Raw genomic sequence first — 18,270 nt, forward strand, 5'->3', positions numbered from 1 at the left:
GAGGACCAAACAAAACACTAATCTATTTTTAATTGTGTGTTAAATTTTTGTTGCTTTCTTTAAACAATACTAGCAGATAAAAACTGCTCAAATCACAGAACTGTACTTCCACAACAGGAATACCAGCCTTCACTGCAAACAATTCTGACATTTGTGGGGACACTAAATTGGCTCTGCTGGAAGAGCTAAAGAGGTGGACCAATTCTGATGCTACAGAACTGGAGTTGAAGAAGCCATGACCTTCCTCAGAGGTATCATACAAAGTACAAAGATAAAAACTACACCACCAGCTTCCTTTATCAACTTCCCCCAGAAGTCTGCAATGGTTCTTTCAAAAGCTGAACAGATCTGGGGGGCAGTTTGGAAGGCCAAGTGGATGAGAGTCTTCACTCTATCTCTTCTCTGGGAGGCTGTTTCTGGTAGCTCTACATAGGCATTGTGCAATACTTGTGGTCTTTGACAGGACTGCTCGTTTCTGCTGTCTGACTTGTACTAGGGAAATTCTTCATGCCCTCTTTGCTTTTCTTATTTAAATACCTCTGGAGGAAGGAGGATGATGGTTGGGAGGCAGACATGCTCCTGACCTCTAGACAGTACTTTGAATAAGTCAGTACTAAATACAGTCATCATAACATGTCTTAGAAGTAAAATTATTCTGACACCACCAGCTAATCCTCTGTGCACCCACACTGCTGTTGAGCAGTACCATGTCTCTTCCAGCTAATCAGCATTTCAGCTATCATTTCCAATGCTGCAGTAGGCTTAATTGGGTCTTGAACTAGACTGAGAAATAGGCTACAAAAAATAATCACCAAATATAGGAGAAGGCAGAGAACCTATTTGTGCTATTTTTGATAAGGCAAGTAGCTCAAAAAGAAAAACAAAATAAGTAAATTGGGAGAAAGAGAGAAGAAAAGGAGGTCACCTTCCAACAGAAAGTGAAGGACTTGACTCAGTTCAAGACATATGATCATAAACATCACTTCAGAAACAAATCACACTAACATTCTGTTCTGTGGCAGTTTAAACATCTTGGACTAAAGACGCAGAATATCTTCTTTTATTTCTTTGATGATTGACCTATTGTTTCAACATAGCCAAATTAAAATTGTACTTTATTTCAACATGAATCCCAATTTACAAATTATTTTGTGGAAATATCTTTACCTTGTGATGGTAATTTGCAATTCATTGTTGCAAATTCTACTTTCCAGGCCATTCTCTGATGATGAGTCTTTTAACAGCAGTCTTTTAACAGCTGGCACATTCTGTCTCACCCTTCACACCAATAGTGCTCCCACCCAGGATTCTTTACTAAATGATTCTAAGTGATTGAAATTTTTTGGTTTGTTGTGCAAGGGAAGAGTTCCAAATTTGGCAATGGAGAAAATGAAATGCTTTCTAATTCTTCCCTAGACACTCTGGAGCCATTCAGCTCCATCTGTCCCAAAGGAGGTAGTTCTACCAAGATATAACCCTTGCCAGCAACCTACTTTGTATCTTTGCTATATAAGCATTGCTGCAGCTTTGTATAGTTTCTCTTCAAAACAGATAGGGGCAACGCTGTCAATGTGATAGCTCCATGAAAGACCACTGATCACGCTTCAGACACCACAGACAAAGGGAAAACATCCCAGATACATCCTGTCCCGTCAAAGGTGCAGTCAACTCCTGCCACTGCCAAATGGTATGCAACACCAAACTTAATAGTAACAACAAAAACCCAAAAAAAAAAACCCCAAAAAACAAAACAAAAAAAAAACCCAAACAAAATCCACAAAAATCAAACAAACAAACAAACCCCACAACCATCCACAGGGAAGAATTCAACTGCTTGAGATCATTTTGGTACTGAAAGACAAGGAGAAAGCCGAGTCCCCACACAGGTGGAGTTTCCTTCCAGCATCCACCCACTTCTTGACAAGAGGATTTGTTCCAAATATGATAGATTCACACTATATGCTGAGATGGAAGGGACCCATCAGGATCTTCAAGTCTAACTCCTAGCCCTGCACAGGACACAAGAATCACACCATGTGCCTGAGAGTGTTGTCCAAACACTCCCTGAACTTAACCACTCCCACAAAGGGTAGGGAAAAAACACACCTCCGCTGCAATTTGTGAGACTGCCATCTGCCCCTCTGAAAGAGAAATGATCTGAAAATAACCAGAAATGTCTTCTGGGTGCCATTCTCAAAATACCTACTTTCAGATCTGGTGACAACAAGCAGAGAAGATACAGGAAATATTCTGGGACAACTGTCAAATCCAAAACATGCAGAAAAAATGTCTTTATATAGTACCTGATAAAAATACCAATATATTTTATGCATGGATATATGCTTCAGATGTCAGGATGTGGGGTTTTTTTTAATATAAAACCCACAGTCAAATCCAAATCCATGCCTAAAATTTATCCAACAAGTTTACTATCATTCCTTGGCCTAAAAAGAGAGGCTCTTAATCTAACAATAAGCCAGTAAGATTTAAGAAATTCAAGGTGCAACAGAATTACTTGGCTTCCCAAGGAAAATACAACATAATTCCACCAAGAATCCATACATAAACAATGATGTCATACTCTTTTTTTCTATGCAATATTTCACAGGCATTTGTATTGAAACTTGCACATGAATAAATGTTCTCCATCATACCCTGGTGTAAATAATGGCACAGCACCAAATAACAATCAATATCCTTATATACTAATAACCCTCCATAATCTGCTTGTTATAATTTGCTAAGACTGAAGCAAAATCCATTTTCCTTAACAATCAATTTATATCGCAAATATATTTGGAAAACCCTCTCATTTTAACTGGATTTCTACCTCATTAAACTCTTCTTAATGAGTCTGGGGATACAGCTTTCAAGTAAACGAACAGAAGGTACTTTAAATAAAATTAGCCAAGTTTGAATAAAAACATCGTACAAAAAATGAGTTACTCCTACACTACCTAGTGCAATTTCACATTCTTCCAGGAAGGTTTGCTTTGGGAAGAGCAACCTCATTGAACACACATCAAGAATCTTCTTTTATATATATCCCTATGTGTAACACTGATTATTCAGAAGTGCATATTGGCCCTTGCTGTTCAATAGGGATCTTTGGTAATCTCACTCTATGACAGACTCCAGGTATTAAAATTCAGATTCTTACTCACACTGCTATATATTAACTTTTTTATTTAAAAAAATATTTTTAAACACTGTTGTAAAAATGAAATCTCCAGTCATAAAATTAATTTGGAGAGATATACTGAATTCCATATCATTCTATCCTGACGTGAATGAATGCAGTATTGTTCAAAACTTGTCTCTTTCAGAATTCATGTATGGGAGAAAGACACAACTCTTCCAGTTTTGGAGCTGTTCAAGGAGTATCAGGGTATGTAGCCAAAAACCTGGAAGATAATAAAACAACCACTTGCAATATTTTAACCTCTCCCATTAGCAGTGGGAGCTCATTTCAAAACTATGCACTTCTTTTTCCCAGATGATTTGGATCACTAGATATCCAGATCCCTTTTAACTGTGTTTTCTGTTCCCTCTGCTCCAAAGCAGTACCACTGAAGAGAAATACGCCAACTTGATAGAATGATCTCAGCCACCCGAAGCACAAACAAGTAATGAACAGAAGAAATAACAAACAGTATTCAGACTTTCTTTCCCATGCATAAACTACACAGCATGCCGCTCTTATCACAAGCATGTTACATTTCCCCAGCAAAAGACAAGGAGATCTTTCATTTCTCATCAAAATAAACCAAAGCCCGCTTTCCTGCTAGCTATTGGGGCATCGGTAAGTAGAGCTGTAGAAATTGTTTAATTCTGTTCCAAAGCTTGTATTCAGCCGCCTCCATAGGGAGGGCAGATCATAAGCCCCCGGTTATCCATGCTCACAAGGTCCCGCTCACGCTCCCCGCCGCCCGTGACCCGCGGGCCCCAGACGGTGCCGGTGCCGGTGCCGGAAAGGCGTGACCCGGCCCCGCCCTCAGCGCTGCGGGCTCGCCATGGCGGCGGCGCGGCCGGCGCGGGCCCGGGCCCTGCTGCAGCAGAGCGTCTCCGCTCGCCTGCAGGTGCGGCCGCCCGAGAGCGGCTCCGAGGCGCAGTGGGTGGAGGTAACGTGGGCCGCGGGCCGCCCCCCGCCGCCGGCATCGCGCCTTCCCCCCGCGGAGCGGAGCGGAGCCGAGCGGGGCGGCCGGCGGGAAAGTGCTCCGGGCCCTGCGCGTGTGCGCCGGCGGGGAGGGGGGGGGGGGGGTCCTTCGGACATTGAGGGGAGCAGCCTCCGCTCCTTGTCTAGGCTGGCTGCGCTTCGGGCCGTGTTCCAGCCTCGTCTCGTTTCCACTGCAGAGCGCTCTCCTCGCCCCCTGGTTGTCAGCAAAGGTTGCTCTTTCGGCAAAGGGACAAGCAGCAGGAGGCGCACAGCGCTTTCTTTCTGCTGCTCCTTCTCTCTCCCTGTGCTCCGCAGGCAGAATTTTCTTCAGGATCATGACTGCTCCACGACTACACGCTTCTCTTCTGACTGTGTTGTTCCTTCTTTTCTTAAATACACTCACAGAAACACTACAGCCTTGGCTGGGGGGCTCAGCTGTCGGCTTTGTTTGGTGTGAGATAGTGTTAACTTGGAGATGAAAGGCGAGGTAGGGCTATGGGACTATGGCAGCAGGAGTTCTGATGTTGTTTGGTGTGTTTGTTTGTTTCCAGAACACTAACTAAAAATGAAATTTAGTATGTAGACCACCACTCACGTTAAGGAAAACATTGTATTTTACCCCTTTTCCTCCCACAGTCTTCTGCTGGGGAAGGTAGGTAGGTCTGCAGACTCTTTGGTCGATGTGCTGTGCATGCAGCCCAGGGCTCTTTACCAAAGCACGAAGGCTGCCCTGTGGAATGCACTGACCTGCTGTACTTGTCACTGCTTGTGAGTTACCTACACTAGAATAACTCATTTCTGCCCATTGTCAACTATTTAGCCCATGGGTTTTTTTGTTTGGCCTTTTGCCTTTTTTAAAGACTGTTACAACAGAAGGGGCTTAATACAGTCACTTCCATAAATTTTAAAAAGTAAAAGCTCTAGCATGGTTAAAGGGTTTGTGCATTCATTCAGCACATCTGAAAAGAGTACACTCTTTGCCTTTCATATTAGCCTTAAGACATTTCTCTCTTGGTTCAGAAGGGGCAGGTGGATCCAGCAGAACTAGTTTCTGCAGTATGGTCTGGGAAGCCAGAATGTTTTACTGGGAGGAAATAGGTGTGATCTCAGAGCTACTGTGTTTCACAGATGTAGTGTGTCTCTGTATACTGCATTGTTAGCCTCTCAGTATAAGGTTAATTACAATAAAATTCTCTTAGCCCAGCATCAATTAACTATAGGAGAAATAATCTATTTCTGGCTTGCTAATCACAGAAGTAATTGTAGATCTAGTAAAGAAAAGCAGAAATGTAATTTTGCTGTCTTTCTTTTAAACTATTTTAAAAGGTACATGTTGTGGTTGAGAGATATGATTAACTTTGCTGCAAGGAGGTTATGTAGCTTATCGCTCTAATTTGTAAAATCACTAGGAAAGTAATAGATATCACTAAAGGAGTCTGAAAGAGATTTGGGTGGTCTCCAGCAGATATTTTTCAGACATGAACCTTACTAATATTTGAGATGGGTACTTGGAAATCTTTCCCGAGTACCTGGGGCTTTTTAAGAGAAGTCTGTTTTAACAAGAAGTAGTCACCATTCAGAAAAAAAGCCAATTGGAAGGTTTTTTGGGTTTTTTGTTTTTTTTTTTTTTTTTTTTTTTTTTTGTTTGTTTGTTTGTTGTTTTTTTTTTCTCTAGTACGACTACTTTAGAGGTTATTGGAAGGAAATTTTGCTGCTGACATTTTCTGGTAGGGTAATTTTACTCCCTGTTTTTGCATGTCAATGCAAAACCAAAAAAATAAAAAAGTACAGACATCATCAACTATTATTTACATCAACCAGTGTGTTCCTGATGTTCTATGACCAATTACAAGTAGGACCTCATGTTGTAACATTTCTAGCATACTATAAGTGGCATATATTGTAGGTGGCTTTGAATAGCTTCTGAGCAGTAAGAGACCCTTGTAGGTACTTTAGGAACTTCAGAGCAGATGTTCCTTATCTTCAAAAAGGTTAGGAGTGTACTTTATACATGAATCTCTGCCTTCATTGTGTTTTCATGATTGAGTTTTTTGGCCTGTTGAGGTTTACTGCACATAGGATGTCTTGTTTATGGGGAATTTTGATTATATACCCTGCATAAAAGGTTTATGTATACAACAAAATAGGAAGAAAAAAGGAATTCTTCTTGTAAAGGTAGAGGTGAAATAAAGTAAGGTTTGGTGTATTTTGTAACTGTGAGAGAAAAGAAACATAAAATGAATATTCAGCTAAAAAGTATAAGTGCCTACACATCATGCAAGGAAAACTGTCTTTTCCTTATCTTATTTCCTTTGACTTGTTTTCTGGTTACTATGGCAAAAAGAGGTGCAAAATACCAGGCACAGACTTGTTCTGTGACCTGTGGCAGATGATGTCATCTCTCTGCTTCACTGAATATAAGAAATATGAAGAAATCTTCCCAGAGGGTAGTAAATCTGAACTTGAAATGGAAATGTCACAGAATAATTTATGTAAGGTAGTTTCACAAACTGACTTTCTAAGAATTAAAAAGATTTTGTTATCCACTGCATTTTCTTGGAGGAAAAATTAGTAAAAAGTGGAGATAATATTTTGCAGAATATATTTCAGTTTTGCTAATGAAATCCTGAAAAAAGTACAGATGAATGTATTTAGTAAGGAGGGTGAGAGTTATTTGTCTTTTCCTGCAAAAGAGCTAAAAAGCAGCATTTGGACACTGTTGCTAAGGCTGTCTGTATGGCATTGGGGCTGGGTACTTCAGCCCTTCATGACCTGGTTCAGCAGGTTGCCTGATCTGATAATTTCTTAAGACACTGTATAATAAATGCCAGTGTTGCACAGTATCTTGCTTTGCCGGTTTATTTATGTAGGCATTTATAGAGCACAGCTTTCCTGTCCGGTCACTGAGTAGGTTCCTTGCAGTGGCTGTTTACACACCAGCATGTTGAATTTATGATATTCTTATTTGTGTTATTTTGCTTGAATTTTTGTGCATTAAATAGTGGTCTGAGGAACAGTCAGCTAGGCTTTGATAGCTTACAGAGGAGCTGCAGCAATGGCAATGGTTTTGCTTTGGTTCAGAAAGTTTACACATTACATTGACAACGAGCACAAGTCTTAGGACTCTTGGAAGACTGGTATAAGGTCAGTCTGACACATGTTATTATTAGGTTAGGTCTTGTAATTGCATTTAATTTTACATCTTCTATTCAATTAAGAAAACTAAAGAATAAAATAGGACTTAACCAGGGGTTGAAACATGGCTGTACGTGTTGAACCACAGTTTTCAGTCATAGTTGAAACCATAAGTTTCAGCTTACTAATAGGTGCATAGCTTTCAACTTTATCATGGTTGTAAAGTGTTCTAGAAGACCATGAACATGCAGTATAAATAGAGGTATCCTCTTTCAGCTTTAACTTGTCTCTGAATTAATTGTTTTCTAATTTAACCTCCCGTCCTTCTAATTTTCTTCAATATGTGTGTCTCATCTTGTGATAAATGGTTTATTCAAAAACAAACATCAAATAACAGCAGAGGCTGGAAAAAATAATGATGTATTTTACTTTATCTGTCTGGCCTTATGACTTGTAGGGGTCACTTTACATACTTTTTGTGTCTTTAAAATGAGCTGCTTGCAGAATATTGTTACTGCTGTGAGACTGTACCAAAAAAAGTATTTTAAAAGAAGCCATTTGAAGCTTTTCAAAGTTCTCAGCATGTGACATTTTGGCTAGGAAGAGTGTTCTCTTTTTTCAGAAGTTAGTCACTAGAAAAATAGTTGAGAAGGCATAGCATTTCTCAGTCATTGCCTTGAGCATTTTGTTTAATCTCTGCAATAACAAAGGGACAAAAATCTCATGTGTATAGCTAAGATTTCTTTACCAAAAACCTTTATCATTTGGGGAAAAAACAAATAGAGGAAAATTTTTTTGCTAAGTATTTTTTATAAGCTACTCACATTTTCTATCCTTTTGCTTTGATGGCATTAATAACTCCTTCCTGTGCCAATCTATTTAACATCTCTTCAGTGGTATTTCACAAGTTGACGTTTCTGTTTCCTCAAACCAAATTAAAAAGATACTTATTCTTGACAAGGCAGTGGGAAGGTTTCTTTATATACTGTCTGTGGATCCTGTCTGCCTGTGAATGCTGTGGGTTTTTTCCCAGAGAAGTTAAGCCATGCAGGTACACTCGTGCATGAGACATAGGTGCTGCTGGCTGCACAGCCTGTCAGTCTGGCTTAATAAAGCATGGCTGGTGCATGTGCATTCCTTATGGACTAACCAAGTGAGCAGAAAAGCTACACAGGAGTTTTCTTCTGCTTTCTCCTCAGGTGAGGCCTAATTCTTCCCTCAAATACATAGTTCTTACAAGTAGTTGCTCTGAATGCTAAAGGTGTGGCATATCCCTTTCTTTATACCAGTCAGCTGAAAAGTTCCATTTCACCAGTTAGATTTTACCCAGGCTTATAAATAGTAGTTTGAACAACTTTATAAAACTCTGAACAACTTCACAGTTGTTGGTCATCATATTTAAATATTTAATTAACAGACTCCATGTTTTTTTTCAGAATTATATTGTACTAGATTACTTTCAACATCAAAATAAAATTCAGTTCTTTGACCAAAGTCCTGTGGTGTTTTTCATGTTTCATAATTGGAAATAATATCATAGCTCATACTGAAAATTGATTTTAGCTGTAAGTTTGATAGGAAAAAAGCTTAAATTATTTCTTATGCTGGATTTAAGTATACTAATTCATCTTGCCACCTCATCCATGTTAATACTGTACACTCTACATTCCAACTAAATTTGGCTTCACATGGAGCTAATAAATTGTCTTAATTGTATGTAGAAGCATTTTGCAAATAATGAGTATATATCTTATCTTCCACAGTGTGGGGTGTCAACTCAATGTCTGAAGCTGTACTAAATAACTAAAACTACTCTTTGTTATGTGGTTTTGTAATTTTGGAAACTGCTTTAATGATAAGCATGCATTGTAGATTATGAGAAACATTGACATCGTTTTCTGTAATCTTTTGTAGATCCAGAGAGGGCTTGTTATCTACATATGCTTCTTCAAAGGTGCTGATGAGGATCTTGTCCCAAAAATTGGTATGATATAATCCATATACATTATTGTATTGTTTGAAAAGGAAGAAAAGCAGTTGAGGCAGAGAAGGTAGCAGCCATTTGGGTAAGCCATGAAATGGCATTATTCTAACTCAATTACCTGGCCGAAAGAAGAGTTTGGTCTGTCTTGTTTCTTTTGACAGTTTCTTGTTTCTTTGTCTGTCTGTTCATGACCAACATAAAAAACAAATTCCCCTGATAACATTCTGGCAAACAAAGAAAATGCTGCACCTGCTGTTTAACATATTACATGTGTCAGGCAATAACTTGTCTTCTGTCCTCAGTCCAGGACAGAACTGAATTTCAAATAGTTCATGGCTTGATTTGATAAGTGTTTTGCCACTGATCTCACTATATGTGCAGAATATTTCAAATCATAGCCGGTAGAGGGAGTTGTGTGGATAATGAAACAGTCTTTGCCATCTCACTTCAGTGGTAACATCCACTGTTAGCATGAGCAGTTTTCTGGTTCAGAAGCAATAACAGCAATGTCTGCAATTCTTGTCTTCTTCTCCACATGCACTTTAACATTTACATTGAAACAGAGAAGATGCTGTGTATAAGGTCAAATAGTAGCAATTTCTGTCTTTACCTGGTGCTGTTTTGGCTTGATTTTTTTGGTTCTGTTTTGGTTTTTTGGTTTTTTTGGTTTTTTTTTTTTTACTTTTATGTCATTTCTTCTCCCTCCTTTCCTCCATCAGTAGCACTGGTTCCCCTGGGAAATTCTGTGATGATGCATATTCCAGATAAAAGTGCCCCTTTTCTGTGGCTGGCTGATACTAGTGATTTGGCTAAAGATTATGTCACAATATTTTACTATTTCAGTCTATTTCAGGCTGCTGGCTGAGACCAACAGTGCACAAGTACAGGTGTTATTAAAACTGCTGAGAGCAACTCCTGGGGGGCATTCTCTCTGGGTCTTGGAGGGCACAGTCCTTTTATAATGCTAAATATTTATGATATAAAAATTTATTTTGTGCTAGTGAGAGTTCCCTGAGAATGTTACTTGAGAATAATTATATTTTCAGCTGTGGGGCAGCTAAAACAGGCCAGAAAAAGAAAGTTCTGTTTCCTGTCAGGAGATTCATCTAGGACCATCCTTCTTGAGTGCCTCTCTTAGAGAATATTGTTTCCTAAATATATTTTGAATCTGTTTAAGTGTGTGGGTTTGGTTCCTGAATCACAACTCATCTGTTTTTGCTTCTAACAACATTAAACATTTATGTTTAGGTTTTGGAGGCATGACTAGTATCCTCCCAGCTTTTACAGAGTTGGGTAATGATTTGATTTGTTACAGAAACACTAGAAAATCTAAAGTTAGTAAATGCATTGATTTTATTTGCAAGTTTCTGTGGTCTGGCTTATAAGCCAAATTGCATCTGACTTTCCTGCCCACCTCCTGTCTCAAGTGACAAACTGGTAGCTGCATGTCTCAGAGTGGAGCATTGAAGGACACTTGCTCTACTTGAGACCAAACTGTGGAGCTGTGCCTTCAGCTCAGATCAGTGCTGGGTCCTGCTGCAAACTGCTGCTACCAGAATGAAAAGAGAGTCAGGGCAAAACGCTCTCCAAAGTGCACTGAGGATGGTGTGTCCTACATTGTGGAGTGTTGTGCAAATGCTGCCTATTTGAGTATCAAGCAATTAAGGAAGGCTCACTAATTGCATCCTGGGTTCTTTTGGGGGTGTCCAACTAGAATCAACTTTAGGATTTTGGATAGCCAATCACTTCCCCCAAAACTAGAACTTTTGACATATAATATTAATATCTTTCACATTCGTCACAATACTCAGATGTATTAGTTGGTTAAATATTTATTGATTGTCCATGTTTCAGTTCATTAATAAAGAGTTTCTTTTACTCAGTGGTTTGTCAAAATATTTGTTGGCTCTTGTTTATGGTGTTCTGTTTAATTCACTTCAGCAATACTAACTCTTAGTTTATTTTTATTTGCAGTCGATACGCTGTTGAATGTTAAATTAAGTGAAAATGAAAACGGCGAGTTTGTCTCTGTTCTTGATTTACCCGGCGACGTACTCATCATACCACAAGCTACCCTAGGTGGTAAACCAAAGGGAAGAAAGATGCAGTACCATGCAAACATTGAAAAAGAAAAAGGGTTGGAACTTTATTCTCAGTTTGTGACTCTGTGTGAAAAAGAACTGGCTGCCAATGCCAAATGCATGGAGGCCGGTGTTCTTGTCAAGCGTGGCACATATGGAAACAGGCAGGTGTTAAAACTGGATACAAATGGACCTTACACTCACCTGATTGAATTTTGAAAAAATAAATTGTATCCCAAATACAGTACTGGTGTCTTTTGTTTGTTTTGGTTTGTTTTTTTTTTTTTCTCCTAAGCATTAAAGTGCTTGATTGCCTTGGGAGATAGTTTAAAAAAGGCTTTCACTCATCTATACTGGTTTTGCCAATCCTATTGAATAGGAGGATGCCTGAGACTCCTTTGCTATAATGACTATGTGTTTTTTGCTCATTCACATCTGAGGTGTGGTTAAAATATTTGTTAATATTGACACAATAATTCAAAATGTTTATCAACAAAACTGGGATAATGCAATCATTTTTAACTAAAAAATAAGGAAAAAAAGTATTACATGTACAGCTTGAAGAAGTGGTTTATAGATAAAAAAGAATACCTTAGATGTATTTACATCAATTTTTACCTTTATGTTTTCTATCTATAAAATGACAATGCTTTCTAACTAACTAATATATTGAAAACAAATTCAATGAATTTTAGCCTCTTAGAGAGTAAGAACTAAATAAGAAAGTCCACCCCCCTCAACTGGAGTGTGTAAGGATGGGAGACTGAAGCCAGTACAGGACTGATCATGGGCTTTGCAGGGAAGAATAAGTGAGGCACATCTAGAAACCAGCAGTATCACTGAATTGCTTGCTTGAAGTTTGCATTCTGAAATCTCTGATGTGTTGTGATAGGCTGCCTGCTATAGCTTGGTCTATGTCCTTGTTACTGTGGTCTTGCTGTCTACTCAATTCTTTCATAACAGAGCCTCAGGAAAAGAACAGAAACATTCAAATGAAAACAAAAGTAAAGATGGTACAATGTACATTGCCATTTCATTGTTCCCTCTGCCCCCATTGCTTCCTTCCAGCTTTTTGTCCATTGAAGCTGCTAGGCAGAGACTAGCTTTCCTTTTATAGGCAGTGTTGGTACATTTGGGGCTCCCTTCCCAGCTGACCCCCTATGCAGTTCTTTTATAAACATTATTCACAGATGGTGCTAAGAAGATATCATGAGAAATTCTGTCTGGAAAGGCAGTAAGAACAGAACAGCTATATTAAAACATGGCAAATTCAAAACTGATACAAATGTGTTCATCCTGTGAATCAAGTTTCTCTTTTTAATGCAGCATTATGGTTCAGAAGGGTTCAAAGTGATATCAGACATTTATATGGTTTGCAGCAATTATCCAGAATTGTCATTTGAATAAAAAATTACTCTGGAAGAAATGTAAAACCTTATGGTTAGTGTGTATGGCAGCTTGCACAATCCTAAATTGTAGGCCAGTAGTTACAAATACTCTGTCCTTATCTTCATTTTGTACAAAACATTGAATGTATAATCTGTAGGCTCAAACTATGCCATGAGAATCACATTTTTAAACAGATAAGTAACTTACAGTTTTGATAAGAGAGTAATGATTTTTTTTCTCAGGTTAGCATAATATATGCTTAATAATTATTAAATAAATAGGGATATTGAATTCCTGGCAACTGACATTGTTGCAGTTGAAAACAACCATTTACACAAATGGCCTGGAAATATTAGCTATTAGGACCCACATGACATATTTATTCATTAATAATTAACAGTTATCATAGACACAGTATGAGTCATGTTCAAAGTTCCTACTAGCAAGATTTAAATAATATTGTCCTGATGCAAATAACTAATACAAATTCATTATGATCTGTGTGCTTGAAAAAACATTGTAATTCCTCTTTCTGTTGGAGGTCAAATTCTAAAAAGTGCTGAGTAATGCCACTTTTCACAGACCTTACAGGAATTGTGGGTATTTAGTGTATCTTGAGAATTGATTCTTTGAGACATAATACAAAGTCTGCAGCTTTTAATTTACCTCCTGTCTCCAGAAAGATCTTTGGCAGCCTGGCAATTAATTATATTTAAAGAACTCTAAGGTTTCTAAGAGGGATAAGCTTGAAAACGTTTAGTGAAAAAAAGACTTCAAACCAAACTCTATCTCATAGCAGTCTGTCATATAAAGCAGATAAAAACTAATGTACATTTCAGTGGTTCTTAGGGCGAGACAGAACTCTGAAATTTTTGTAAAAAGGTGGATATTTATGTATTATCTGCCCATTTCTGATTTATTTGTGTATCCATCTTGGAATACTGATTTCTGCCATCCTCTGCTCCAGGTATTGGCAGCTTGTTGAATGCTGTTCCCTTTGTACTGCTTTATTTATATCTACTATTGATTCACAATCCATTTACTGAAGGAAGCCATTTCTGAATAACATGCTGGACCCTACTGATAAAAAAATTGATTAAAATTACTTTTTCTAAGCCAAGTGCTTATTCCCTTCAACCATGAATATATGCTTTAAACAGATGACCTGACTCTGCTTTAAATAGTTTTTGTAATATGACTAGACAAAACCTCATATAATTATCCTGTTCTATACTTAGAGAATGTCTTTCTATACTTAGAGAATGTCCATTAGAAGATGCTTACTATTCCGCACTTCCTTGAAATAACCTATAAAGTGAGGAGTTGTCCTTATGCTGTTATGTCTCCAATTCAACAGCCAGGCAGGAATTTGCAATATCAGGTTTTTGTGACCTTGTTTGCAGTGCACACACCCAGTGTGTTGAAGCTGAGCATGTGTGGACTATGAACTGGGCTCATAAACACTCACTAATGAGTTCAGGGGCTGTTTTCTAGTCAGCAGTATTCCTGCTTCCTTCCCATGCCCCTTCTGGAAATTCCCATGCTAGCCAGCAGTATTCCTGCTTCCTTTCCATGCCCCTTCTGGAAATTTTTACCTCTGCTGCTACATAGAGTATGCAACATATGAATTTACAACATACAAATATTAATCCAGAATTGGAAATTAATAAACAGCACGTAGCCCTGTAATACTTGCAAATGTATTGCTACTGCCAGTGACAGTCCACAGGCCTTGTCCCAAGTGTTCCAAGAGCTCAGGATGGAGGCTTATTACAGGAACTTTCCTCAGGCTTCTCTTTGGTTTTATTTGATTTGGCAGTAACAAATTTTTTTCTAAGGACAGGAGGTTATGGCTAATTTGTTTTACTTTTATGTGTAACCACAGTTGTTATACAGATACTAATAATTAGTATTTATTCTGTGTAGAATTAAATATGTAAGACTCTAACAGGGCGTTACAGGGTACAGAAATATAGGCCTATTAAACCAGCAGGAACTTTGAGAAGTGAAGACACCAACTGCAGTGTAAAGTAGAGGCATGGGATAGTAAGAGATGGGGTACAGGCTGGCACTGGACACTCCAAGGCTATAAACAACTTGCCAATGGTCAGTTGAAGAAATACAAACCTGGAGCTGGGCAAAACTATTCTTAGGGATAAAAAAGAGAAGAAAGAATGAGTATATAGCAAACCACTTAAGATTAACAGAAAGAAAAATACATCCTTGCAGGCCATTAAAGAAAAGCAAGGAGTAAAACTTTATTAGAAAATGTATAAAAAGAACCCTTAGTGAGAGATATTGCCAAAAAAAGGAGAGAAAGAAGAAATCATAAACATCAACATTCTATTTCTGCAGGCACAGAACTCCAGATGCTGATGATCCACTGTGCTCCCTCTACAAGGTGGAAACACAAGGAGGTGAAAGGTCAAGCATGACACCAGGAAGAGGGGTGAGGGTAAGTACTAAATAGTGCATGCATAACAATTTTTACCATATTATTATTAGTGAGACCTTATGTACAGTTTCTTTATTTTTATTTCCTTTGTTTTTTCTGCAATAATTATATTTGGACTGCTAATAATTATTTTATTAAATTGCTACGGTTTCAATTAAAATAAACTTGGTGTGACTCTAAACATAGGGTGGATTTCTTTTTGCCTGTAACAAGATTTTGCACATAACAGTTTCTGCAGACAGTTGCTTCCCCATGTTGAAATGGCAGCCACTTGATGGGCTGCTGGATATCAGCCAGCCTTTGTGGTGCTTTTCACCAGGACTTTTAATGCATCTGTGATGTCTGATCTCATTTACCACAAAAGCTCCACAAAAATTCTTCATTGTGACTCAATGCAACAACTGCTCTTTAGCTCCTCTTCGAGAACAAAGTTTCACATCTACTTGGATTTAAAAGTACAATCTGCTGGACCTCTGTCTCACCTCTGGTATAAAACAGCTTTTTTGGAGAAGGAGGGATGACTCTTTTAAGCTTCCATTATTTTTTGCTTTTAGTTTCTGTTCCTGTCTTCTCTATGGACTCCTTCAAACACATTGTTTCTCTTTGGAAGCTGGAGTAGCAGTATGCCACTGCTACAGTGGTCTTCACAAATGCACAGGCATTCATTACCTGAGGTCTGCCACAAAACTCTGTTGTGACTGACTTAATTTCTTAAATTCTTTGCGTCTCAATTATCATCTAATAAATGGCTATCTATTTTTGTTTTCAGTGTCTTGATCCTTAAGACCATACATGGAACAAAACAATGACCATCACCATCTAATGTATTGCACAGCACTGTGGGACAGCACTGGGTTGTCTGGGAGATCCACCAGCTGCTTTATTCTAAACATCAGAGTCACAATTGCTGGACAAGAACAGAAAGCAGAGCTTCCTTCTTAATGTTGTTCTTGGGGAAACAGCACCCAAAACTTGATGAATTTGGTATTTCTTATTTATTCCTTCTTCATTTCTTGAAGCTTCTTGAAAGCAACTCAGAACTTGGAAATCCTCTGAGATTCTCAAAAGATTCTGTTACCAGAAGTGCCATGCAGTTACAGCTGAACAGTAAATGGTGTATGTGGACAAGAGAAAGAAACAGCAGTTAGAATAGCCCAAATACTATGAATATATTGCACATTTTCCATTTAAACCAATGTTGTCTTCTAGTTCAATTGCTGCCAGTGTGTGGCTTTGGGCAAAGCAATTTTCTGCTCTACTTTTTCCATCTGTGATCTGAAAGAAAGAGTCAAAATGGGGGGAAAGAGGTTTAAAACCACTGGGTATTCCCCCTTTCACTAAAAGTAAAACATCATCTCTGATCCTCTTTTTCCATTAGAAGGCAGTATGCTTTTACCTCTCTTCACCTTTGTTGGAGCTACAGGAAGTTGCCTTTCACTACCTCCTACTTTAGCCTCTGCCTCACAAATGTGACTGAAGCTAAGGTTCACAAAGCACTTTGAGCACCTCAATGCACAGTGTGGTATTAGTACAAATAACACCTCATAGTATTTCTAAAATTGGAGTGATCCAGACAGCATGGGAGTGCAAATAAATGGCATTCTTGTCTTACTGCTCTAGTTCATATGTATCTCATTACTCTGAATTTAACATTGCTTTCCATTCACCTTAATTATATTTACTGGTGTACGTGCCATAACAGATGCCCTATTACATCAGTATGTGTTTAAAATATGCAAGAAAGGATCTTAATGCTATTTAGATGTGTTTCATTAGAAAAGAGACTGTTCTGATGAAAGTTTTGGATTAATGTTGAATGTAAAAGGTTTTTGGGAGGCCTTCATATTTAGCTGGCAATCCATCCCTAGATCTAACTTTCTTATTTCCCCCTTCCATTTTGGTAGTTGTATCTAACATTATCTGGGCCTGCATAATAGTTTTATTTGCATTTTAGGATTTAAAATAACAGCAGGACTGTGTAATTTCTTGGCAGGAACTCAGGCCTTGCATTTTGTGATAGTACAAAAAGGAACCGTGTTGGGAATAAAAAGAAGCCTAAGCAGTATTGTAGCATAAAAATATGCATTATTTTTGATATTCAGTTTGTAAAAAAAGCAATATTGGTACCTAAAGCATTGCAAAAGCTAGGACAGGCCAAGATTTATTGGGTTCTACATGCCTCCAGAAAGTAAAACAAAATGGGTAATCTTATAATTAATACAAAGATATCCCTTCTTAATGATTTTAAAATGTAACGGAATTTGGTTTTGTTTGCTATTTAATTATTGGGTGATGTAACATTTGATTCAAACCAGGCCCCTAGTCCTATGATTCTTACTCATGCATGGACAGTCCCACTGAATTCAAAGGCCTATATTCTTTTTTCTTCCTCTAGAGTCACTGAGGATTATAAAGCTGAAAGAATGAAAATATTTAGCTCAGAGGCATATGTGACTGTATAGATATTCCACTATGTCTGGAATTTGTATGGCAGAACTGACTCATGCTCTAAATCAGTCAACCCACTTTACCAAAATAGACTAATGAGAAGATTCATCAGTAGGTTTGAGCATTTCAAATATTTGCCAGTTGCTTATTTTCTTAAGTAACTTGTTATTGAAGCACAGTCAGGACTAATGGGGAAAGGGAAAATTGAATTAATGCTTGGTGAATGCATCTAATTGTCCTATTTTTTCTGTTTTAGAACAAATTACAATAAATTTGCACAACATTTTTTTTTCATTTCAGATTGAAAATGGGAAAAATAAAAATAGCATGCATAACTGCTAAAGTAGATGCTAACTTGAACCAGTGCATGGTTAACAGTCTCTTGACCAATTTAGGGAAAAATAATGGTAAAAATCAAGGTTAGCTATACATGCAATGAAGACAGACTCTTACGTAAGCACTGCTGGCACAAAGCAACCCTAAAGCTGATGTACCCAGAGATGGAAGGAGCATCCTGCATCAATATGCCTTGTTATTCCAATTGATTCATATCAGTTTAGCATTAACAAAGCATTACTTAGATCTGATATCATGTGTCCTGGGGGGCTGGGCAGGATAATTC

At 38.1% G+C, this 18,270-nt stretch overlaps 1 protein-coding gene across 4 annotated transcripts; it reads left to right on the plus strand.

Moving 5' to 3' along the window:
- The first annotated feature begins 3,874 nt into the window (after positions 1-3,874).
- On the plus strand, positions 3,875-16,700 carry DTD2 (D-aminoacyl-tRNA deacylase 2). Of its 4 annotated transcripts, XM_071426936.1 has the most exons (6): positions 3,975-4,121; positions 4,562-4,643; positions 9,206-9,275; positions 11,250-11,526; positions 15,107-15,200; positions 15,970-16,699. In XM_071426936.1, the coding sequence occupies exons 2-6, from the start codon at positions 4,632-4,634 to the stop codon at positions 15,982-15,984; spliced, it is 468 nt and encodes a 155-aa protein (XP_071283037.1). In that variant the 5' UTR covers positions 3,975-4,121; positions 4,562-4,631; the 3' UTR covers positions 15,985-16,699. The 4 variants fall into 4 exon arrangements, with proteins under 4 accessions (XP_071283035.1, XP_071283033.1, XP_071283036.1 ...); XM_071426934.1 differs by lacking the exon at positions 4,562-4,643 and having other exon boundaries at positions 3,875-4,079; positions 15,970-16,700; XM_071426932.1 differs by lacking the exon at positions 4,562-4,643 and having other exon boundaries at positions 3,879-4,121; positions 15,970-16,692.
- The last annotated feature ends 1,570 nt before the right edge of the window (positions 16,701-18,270 follow it).

Source organism: Agelaius tricolor, unplaced genomic scaffold, assembly GCF_023055355.1.
Source record: "Agelaius tricolor isolate 1412-34295 unplaced genomic scaffold, bAgeTri1.0.p SCAF_5, whole genome shotgun sequence".
NCBI classification, from domain to species: Eukaryota; Metazoa; Chordata; class Aves; order Passeriformes; family Icteridae; genus Agelaius; species Agelaius tricolor.